This window comes from Castor canadensis, chromosome 5, assembly GCF_047511655.1.
Source record: "Castor canadensis chromosome 5, mCasCan1.hap1v2, whole genome shotgun sequence".
In the NCBI taxonomy this organism is placed as follows: domain Eukaryota; kingdom Metazoa; phylum Chordata; class Mammalia; order Rodentia; family Castoridae; genus Castor; species Castor canadensis.
Window position 1 is genome coordinate 85707266 of NC_133390.1, and position 9617 is coordinate 85716882.

The 9617-nt window shown below is 52.1% G+C and overlaps 1 protein-coding gene across 1 annotated transcript; it reads right to left on the bottom strand.

Moving 5' to 3' along the window:
• Positions 1–306: 306 nt before the first annotated feature.
• Positions 307–9519, bottom strand: Ap2m1 (adaptor related protein complex 2 subunit mu 1). The gene is made up of 11 exons (XM_020175831.2): positions 9381–9519; positions 7235–7349; positions 5179–5444; positions 4252–4334; positions 3536–3671; positions 3295–3436; positions 2588–2707; positions 2354–2489; positions 2156–2253; positions 1570–1681; positions 307–912 (listed from the first exon to the last, which is right to left on the bottom strand). The coding sequence occupies exons 2-11, from the start codon at positions 7306–7308 to the stop codon at positions 778–780; spliced, it is 1302 nt and encodes a 433-aa protein (XP_020031420.1). The 5' UTR covers positions 7309–7349; positions 9381–9519; the 3' UTR covers positions 307–777.
• Positions 9520–9617: the final 98 nt, after the last annotated feature.

Here is a 9617-nt window from a genome sequence, read left to right on the forward strand (position 1 = left end):
GAGGTAGAGGCAGGATCTTGAGTTCGAGACCAGCCTGGGCTACACAATGAGACTCTGACTCAAATTGGAAAGTAAAGGAGACTGGCCTAAAATTGAGTTAAGGGAAGACTCTACTCTTAGGGAACTGGCACCAGGTGGGGCTGTTTTCTTTATAGAGGAGCCTAACAACTGGAACAAGACGAGAGAGTCTTGAGAGTATTCAGAATAGAAGATTCTACTCAAACCAGGCAGTATAAGAAACTATGGAAAGGGCAATCCCACCAGTTTCCCTCCCTTGAGGTTCCCATATCAATACTTAGCCATCAGGCCTGTTCTACAGTTTATTGGGTTTTTAACTGGACGAAGTCACACGTGTACAAAATGAAGCTCACACTATCCCAAAGCAGAGTAGGGATTGAGGGCTGGGGATCCGTTACTGGCCTTTAGGGAAGCTCCAAGGTGAGAGGCAGCCAACCCTCCCTCTCCAGAGGTGTGGCCACAGGGGTGGGGAGGAGAGGGGGCCCACCTGGCTTTGGTCACAGAACTCAGAGCCTGGCACTTGGCCAAGGCAGACGGATGGAAGAGCAGGAGCCCTGCAAATCACCTGGCCCAGGGAGCCCAGGGACTACTCCACCAGTCCCACTTGTGATGTGGTTGGTCCAGACCTAGACTCAGGGGCTGGTGCAGAGGGAAGGCAGCAAAGCAGTGGGGAGAAGGAGACATTGATGTGTGCTGGCCAGGGTCACCTGGACCATGGAAGAGGGTGGGGACGGAGGTGGGCTAGCTGCCACTAGGCAGCTAACATCGGGTTTCATAAATGCCGCTGCGGCCAATGTAGCGCACCCATTTGATGACATCATGGTCACTGTAGTTCAGCTTCGGTTCAAACACCTTCAAGTAGCGCACCTTGAGGCCAGAGGGCGCGAATGGCACCTGGGCAGGAGACAGCTCCAGTTAGGAATGTTACCTTCCTCTCACAGATGCTCTCCTCTGGCAAGTTCTGTAGCTTTGCCCTACCTCATCTGCTATAGGTGTTTGGATGACTGGGACCCTGAAAGAATCTGGGGGAAACTGTGGTGGTGGGGAGCCCTCTAAGAGGTTTCTAAAGAAAGCATATCAAGAGTAACTAGCAATCATCATAGGTTTGAAGTCAGGCCCCACCTGTGATAACTTGAAGCAATTCCTTTAATCAGCTGGAGGCAGCAGCCAGAGCTGCCTTAGGACATACTTATCTTGTTCAATATTATGGACTTGAAAAATAAGGGGGAGAAAATTACATGTCTAACATGCACAAAGCAAAGTCAGCTCATTAAGAAAGCTTGCTGTCTTTCCTGGCATTCAAACAATCTGAATTTTTCTAAAGAACTGTTTTGTGACAAGCCAAGAGAAGTCAAGACTTTTCTGTGTGAACAGCAATTTCTATTAAAAGGCCTGAAGGGAGAATAATGGGTCTGTGAATTAAAGCCCCTTCTCCCTTCTAGGGCTGAGTTTCCTCATTTCTAAGGTATAGAGGTTGAGCTGAATGATCTCTCCTATCTTTACTAGCATATCCTGCCATGGTGTTATTTTTAGGCCCCTCCTCTGTCATACCTCAAAGTTCATGGAAATGGGAGGTCGAGCCCACTTCTTCTTGTCGTTGGTTGGCAGAAGCTCAATCTCTGCGCTAATCTGTGATTCCTTCATGCCTGCCATACGCTTGATCCTGGGAACACAGGGGCAATGGTCAGCAAGTGCCTGTTGGTGGTATCTTGGAGGAGGTTCCCTCATTTCAAGCAGGGAACAGAGCCCACAAGCTTGGAGGTGCCAGAACAAGGAGAAGTAGATAGTCCCTGATAACCACTTGCTGTGGAACCTTGGATCTGTTAGTAGTTTTGCACTTGGGACTACAGTTTCTGTTTAAGATACGTGGGGGAGCTAATCCTTACCCTTCTGTCTGCTTCACAGATATATTACAAGGGGAGGTGGGAAATGCTATGGCTTTTTAAAAACAGACATATACACAAGCCCAAGTGCAGACATGAACACACACAGGTATAAAGACTGACAACAGACGCAGAGGCTCTTGGAGAAGCAGGTACTTCTCCCACCCACACTTGAGAGGACAGACGGTAACATTTAATAAGAAGGCACACTGGTATATTGAGCCCTGCTGTGGCCTCCTGAAGGAAAGACTCACTTCCACACAATGGCGTTCTCGCTAGCCTTGTATTTGGCCTTCCCCTTCATGCAGATCACCTGCACCCCGCTTGTGTTCAGAGGGGTTGGGATCCTCACCTAGAAATGACACAGCTGTCAGAGAGCTTTGTCAAGCCCTAGTATCAGCTGCCTTTATTCCTAAGGACAAGTTTTCCCTCCCTAAGTCCCCTGTTCTCACCTCAATCTTCTGGGCCAACAGTGAGGGCTTGAAGTTGGACTTGATGACCACCTTGACCTCCAGTTTGGTGCGTCCCACTTCCCGTACAAGTGGGATCACCCGGAAAGGAAGGATGATGTCCTTGGTGGTACGATACCTTTGGGGATGCACAAGGTTGGCCCCCAAGGCCTTGTCCTACTCCCTCTCTTCTATCTCCTCGACCAGAACCCCCAGCCCCCTCCCACCCCATGGTACCTCATGAGCTCAAATTCTCCATCTGGTGGGATGAAGCTGATGCTGCGTTCAGAGTCAAATTTGCTAAGTCGAACACACTGGTGGAATGTGCAGTCATCAATGGCAATTGATTGCTTCCCACTGCAAGCAGAAGAGCACTCTTCATTGGTACAGGAGTGGCAGGTGCCAGGCTGGGAGACCACCCCACTCCAGGCAAGCAAAGCTACAGAAAGCTGCTAGAATGCAGCTCTCTGACTTGGGAGTCCATGCTCCATAGTTCAGATGAGAGAGCTTTTCAAGGTCATCATCTCTTAAGAGCCTTGCTGGGGGAGAGGGAGGGGACGGAGTGGGTGGTAAGGGAGGGGGTGGGGGCAGGGGGGAGAAATGACCCAAGCATTGTATGCACATATGAATAAAAAAAAAAAAAAAGAGTCTTGCTGTTGGAGACTTGGGTGTTTCAGGGACACTGGGTAGAGACCATCAGAATGTACAGATGAGGCCTTGATCCTGGGGACCAAACAAAGGAGCTTGCTCTCTGAGGATAATAGGCTAATGACAGTCCCCTCATCTCACTTATCATTGATGTCAAGAACAACCAGCCAAGCACACTAAGGAAAGACATAGTTTGAAATTCTACCAGAAATGAAATCCAGGCCTGGTTAACCAGGCCCCACTGAACACTCCAAAGCCCACCCACCCTTTCCCTCGGGCTCCCCTCACTCAGGTACCTCTTGCTTGTTTCATCAGCTGTGCCTTTGCCCTGCTTTTCGATGACAATCTTGTCATTCATTCCAAATTTGCACTCAGGCATGCCACTCAAGTAGCTCTTCATTACCACCCGGCCTGACACATGGGCGCTCAGCACCTGCCCTGGTGATAGAGCAGGCAACACAGGGAAGCAGTGGAGTCAAGCAGGTAAGTTCAGTATCCTGCTCTGGCCCCTCAGCTTCATCAAGAGAGGGCTCTCACCCTGTGGGGACATGAGCAGGTTTACACTCTCCAGCACATCCAGGAAGAGTTCATTCCGGCGATACTTGATGCCCTCTCGCCGCCAGCCTATTTGCCCAGTCACCTGGCTGGTAATCTGGGATTGTTCTTCCTTTGTCTACATGGGGATAGAGACAAGCAGCAATGGCCTTACTCCTTTCCCCTTTCAACCACCCTGTTTCTCCCCACTCCATCCTCATCCCACTCCTTCTAGTCCTCACCCTACAACCCATCCTCCCCCACAAGCTTCATGGGGTAGAGCCTGGAGAAAACAGCAAAGATGCAAAGATAGAAGCCAAGGGAATAAATTACCTGATGCTGGAGGCCGCAGGGCCAACAGGGTTCCCACAGGAAGCAGCAAGGGAGGCAGAAAAGGAGAAACTATGAGGCTTAGATCCTAAAGGAAAGCCCATATGCTCTTCTCCTGAAGAACAACAGGCCTCTAAAGCACCCCACACCCCTTTCCTGCCCTGTAGAAACTGCTTGAGCTGTATTCCCAGGAACACAGATGCTGAATCGGCTGCCTCTGGGGCGAAAGGGCCACATAGGGCAAAACAGGCCACCACTCATGGCAGGAGGCTCAGACCAGCACTTCCTTTCAAGGGCAGGCTCATGAGTCAGCTTGGACAAGGATAGAGGCAAGCTTGGCTAAAGGGAGATTGGGCATCACCCTGCCTGTGGTCTACAAATTTAAGTACCTGACTCTTGATGCCCTGCTGGGTAATGAAGGTTTTCAGTGCGCCTGTCTCTGAGTTCTGTGGGTAGCCAAAGTCCAGGATCTCTGTAAAAGGAAGGGAATCATCAGCCCCTGGATACAACCAAAGGCTCCTTCACTGCAGTCCTTCCCTTGGTCTGGACAGGTCTGGCCAGCATAGCTCCTGAAGACTTTGTGGGATTGTATGCAGCAAGGTCTTCCAGCTTTGCAGCATTTACTCTGTGATTTATACTTCCCAAGAGAACAGTTAAGGCCTGGGGGTGTGGCTCAAGAGGTACAGTGCCTTCCTAACAAGTTCAAGGCCCTGAATTCAAACCCCAGTAACACCAAAACACATCCTCCAAAAAACAATTAAAATGTTTGCTTTTTTCAAATAGAGAAATCGCAGAGATAAAGATTCACATGGTCAGTGGGTGAGAGGTCAAAAGGACATGACTCCTCCTTTTCTTTAAAAAATAGACGTTGGGGAGGGGGAAAGACTCACACATCACACCCTAGAGAGGAGCAAGATAACAGTGCACCCCAAGGGACCTCTAAGATCTCACCATTCCCAGGCTCTGAAGTAGCTATTAAGATGAAATGCCAGGAGGACAGTCAGTGAACTAAGGACCAAACCACAAAGGTGATAGGATAAATACTGGAGGATCAGGCACCACACCTAAGCCAGGTTCCCAGCCCTGGAAAACATCAAAACTTCCCCACCCCCACTTGCTGGCCTATTTCTGTGCTCTATATCAGAGTAGCCTTTAGGTCTGAATTTTAACTGGCCTGCTCAAGAGATCCTAGCCCTAGAGACCACATACTCAAGAAACAAAGTTCAGAGTGCACTGGAACCCCAGGCCTACGCTGGCCTCCAGGCCCCACCCAGTTAGGTCCATTCCCACCCCACCAGCCACCTCACTAGCCTCACCATCCAGCAGCTCGTATATGAGCACAAAATTATTCTTGATGTTTTCCTCGCTGATCTTGCCAAAATAGGCAGCCATTACGTCACACATCTTATAGAGGAATTCGAAGACCATGGCAGCATTGACATTCTGCTTGGTGACAGCTGCCAGCCAGATGTTAGACCGCTTAACATGGAAGAAGCTGGTACGAGCGATGTTGGTGACAGGGCTGCGCACCTGCTGCCGTGCATGGATAACATTGACTCGGAAGGCATCCACTGCATTCCTCCTGAGGGAAAAGGGTGCACAGAGGCTGCTCAGCACCCAGGCAAACCTCACCCCATGAGGATTGGGGATCAACCACATCTGCCAATAGCCCCACCCTTCACATTGCTGAAATCTGACACGTGTTGAAAAGTCAAGGCCTAAATCACTAGGGTGGTTCCCTTTTTATGGCTCCCAGTGGGAGCATGGAAGGAGGGCCTGCACTGGGCTGGTGTCTGAAAGGCAATGAGTAATAGGGAAGTCAAGTGGCAATGACATGATAGGCGGGCAGATGTAAACTCAGTAAAGTGAGGTTTATCAGAGTTAGAGAGGTTTGTTCCTGACTCCTGGGCCTGGTCTCAATTTCCCAACTATACCCCAGCTGCCACTTCTCTAACTTCCCAGTAAGTTCTAGTCCCAGAAGAGAAACAGACCACTAGTCAGCCCACCGGTGGCAAAGGCTAACTCCATTGGAAGTTGGACAAAGCCAGCCTGACTTCGGAGAAGGCTCTAATCTATAGGGTGAGAAGTACCAACGAGGCATGGAACTGTGTCACCATTCTTATCCAGGATCCAACTCCAAGGTGAGCTCAGGGGATGAAAAAGAATGAAGAAAGACAGTGATGGGAGGCAGGGCCCCCCCCCCCACTTATACCTGGGTGGCAGCTTGATAGGCTGCTTACCTATTGCTACGGTAGCCAATGAGATGGGATGAGAGAAATGATGCCAGCAAGAAGAGGAGAGTGACAGCAACAAGAGAGAGGGTTAGACACACAACACACCAGGGAGGGCAGCACATACCATGAGGTGGAAGGAGACAAGTCAGGCAAGGGGTGGAGAACACAGCAAGACATGCAAGGTGTACGTGACCCAGTCATGGCTTAACCAGGTCCACCCAGGACAGGAGGGGCACAAATGGTTGGAGTCAGCCAAGTTCATGAATGTGAGGCATTGCCACAAATCTAGCTCAGCCTCACCACCACCAATGGACAAACAGCCACAAAGGCCAGGCCAAGCCATCTCATCAGCCAGAAAGCCAAGGAGCTAGGGGCACTGCAACAGGCCCATTCTGTGACTATCTTGAGTTCTTTGAGGAGGACTCAGGGTAGCAGGAACCAGAGGGGCCTAATCTCATTAGAGCTGCTGAGGCTAAATGGGTCTCAGAAAAGAACCATGGCATGTGGGAGTCAGGGGTGGGGGGGTAGCAAAATAAGAAGTAAGGCCGTAGCTCCTTGTTAAGGTCTGAGGGACCAGAACATGGAGCTATCTAGGTCTACTTGGATGTGCTAGAAAGGGCAGCATGGCCTCCCTGCCCTTCCTTCAGTGACCCACAGAGTGCCTCAAGCTTGTTCACAACCTCTCGTCCAGGAATGACCCGGAGGAACTGAAAACAGTTGAGTCAGCAGCCTGACTTCTCCTGAGAAAGGGAGTGGGAGAGGATTCAGCAGTCTGGAAAAGCTTTTAAGAGAATCCAGTGAACATGAGAAGGGCTTTTCAAGCAAGACTTAGATGGATTAGTACCTCTGGCTGGCACTAACTCCACCCACTGGAGACAGCTCTCCCTCCTAAAAGGAAGAATCAACCTGTGTTGGGAAAAAGCACTCTTCTCCAGCAACCAGGCCTGCAACTAAGGGACACAGGAGGCAGGAAGGGCAGGAGTTCCTAAAGCTGTGGGCGGCCGTCATTCTGTAGGTCCCACTTAGGGGCCAGTACACTGGCTGCCAGGGCAATGCTATCATCCTCCTGGGAACCAGGCTATATTGCATGCTGGAGCCGGGGTGGTAGGGGCACAGCTGGCTCAGCTAGGGGACTCACCCAATGTCATCTCGGTAGACCCGGGAGATGAGCACCTCCCCTTTGTGATTATAGATGAATAAGCCTCCAATCATGGTGGCAGCTCAGTCTCCGAGGCCCATCACTGAGAACAGACCTAGGACAGGGGGTGAGGAGTGGGGGGGGAGGGAGGGGGTAAGGAAGACTTCAGAACCCCTGCCAAGGTCCCCTGTGGGGCTATTGTGCAGGTCACAGGCTGTCTTTTTCCCTGACTCAACCCTCCAGCAAGTGACCCTTTGGCCCTCCCAGGCCAGCCCCTCCTCCCCTCAGCCAGGCTCCAGTTCCTGTTTATTCCATGCTGGATGGGAGAAAGAAGCAGAGAGCCTTGGCCCTAGGATTCTAAGGCCATTTTGACTCTTCTTCCTTTTCTGGGGCTGAGCCAGAGAGTAATCCCAACCCCCAGTTCACAGCGCTGAGCTCAGCAAGGATCCTTTTCAGCCCCCTCCTGTGCAGACTCTCATCAGACTCTAGCCAGTGAGTCACTGAGAAAGCCTGCCTGGCTGCAGGAATGGCGGTAGGAATTACTCCAGCTGGCTCATGCTTGGGGCCCCCAGGCACAACCTTTAGAGTACACAGGCTCCCCTACCCTTCTAAGAAGGCAGCAGGGCCTGCCTGAGCCTCCAGAAATCTACACATTCCAGGAAAGGGTGTGCAGGGTCGGGTGGGGGGAGAGAAGAGAAGCCTCAGGCCTACACACGGACCCAGGAATGTGGCCTAAGCAGGAACATCTCTCCCAGGCAGTCAGATAAGCAGGCAAAGGGAACAGAGTTGGAGAAAGGCCCCAGCACTGGCAAACTACACTTCAATGACCCAAGTTGCTTCTGCTTATTACAGTTATTTCTGGCCACCCTCTTTCAAAAAGTTCTGGAGTGTAATAAAATAAAGAGCGTGCGCGCACACACACACACGTTTATAAAATTAATAGATCCTTCCAGCTGAAATTGTGACTCCAGATCCACCAAGTGGGCACTTCTGGCCCAAGTGCTTATAAGCAGCGGCGGCGGCGGCGGCGGCGGCGGCGGCGGGGGGGCGGGGGGCAGCGCCCAAGGATATCAAAATTTGGGTCAAACTAACTTAGACTGTTTGAGAAAAGGGGTTAATTTGGTACTAGATTTCCTGGAGTAGCTTTGGTATTAATTTCACTAGGGGTAGTTTAGCAGACTTTCCTAAACTGGAAAATAAAGTCCTTTACTGTAACTGTTACTGTCACCCAGACCAGTAAGAGGTCTCTCAAGGTGCTGGACACATTCCCATCCCTCAGTCTCAAAGAAGCTGGGAGATGAAATGCAAAATGGAGGTGGCCCTGGGCAAAGGACTAAGTCCACAGGTATCAAGTGGTAGGCAGTTTGGGGCACCAGCACCAAAAGTGGGGGCCCTGGACAGGAATGGCATATTCAAGGAGAAAGACTAGCAGCAACTGCCAGCAATATATTCAGTGGCACTCAGCCGCAAACAGGGCTGTTGGGGGACCCTAAAAGAAAGAAGTTTTCGTATGACAAAGGTCAGGGATTTGAGGAGGAAAAACTGGCAGATTGATTGGCCGTGTTAAATAAGGGAACGCTGGAAGTAAGGGCCTACTTTTTGCTTCAGGTGCAAGGTATGAGGAGAGGGGGTGGTGGGTTTTTTGCTGGGGAGGGGAAGTAGACCTCCGAAGGAGATGGTGTCTTGAGGGTGCGGGGCTGTCACAGGTCTGAGGAAGAGCCGCGGGATATCATTGAACTGGGTGGAGGGGATGCCGCAAGGTCTGAGACCTGTCACCGTCCATGGAAGCGGCAGGAGGGGGTGTCACTGTCTAGGAAGATGGAGGAATGGACCCTGCCCCGAGAGGGAGGCGTCGAGGACTGGGGGTTGTCAGGATCCCAGGGAGAAAGCGCCGCGCGGCGTCCCTGCTCTGGAAGGATTTCGCCGGGTCTCTCTCCCGAGAAGCACCCAGCGGGTCAGGTGGAGGGCGTCGCTCCCCGCCCGTCCTGCAGCCGCGCCCTGGGCGCCCCCGCCCCGCCGTCAGCTCCCTCCCGGGTGTGGGCAGCTTTCTGCTCAGCTCAGCGCAGGGAAGGGCAAGGCTGAGCGGGGGGTGCAGGCCGACCCACGGCGTTCTCTCCCACCCCGTAAGGCCAGATCCCCAGCTCACCAGGCGTCCGCGGCCCCCTGCTCCGCCGGCCCAGCCACTCTCGGGATCCCAAGATGTCCGCCCGCCCCCTGCTCGCCTGCCCGCTGCCTCTGCTTTCACTGCAGTGCTACAGCCCCGCCCCGACCCAGAAGCGCATGCGCGCCAGCCTTCCGCGCCGACTACAAGTCCCGTCAGCCCTCGCGACCTTCTCGTTAACTTTGAGCCCTGAGTAAAACAAAACTACAACTACCGTCTACC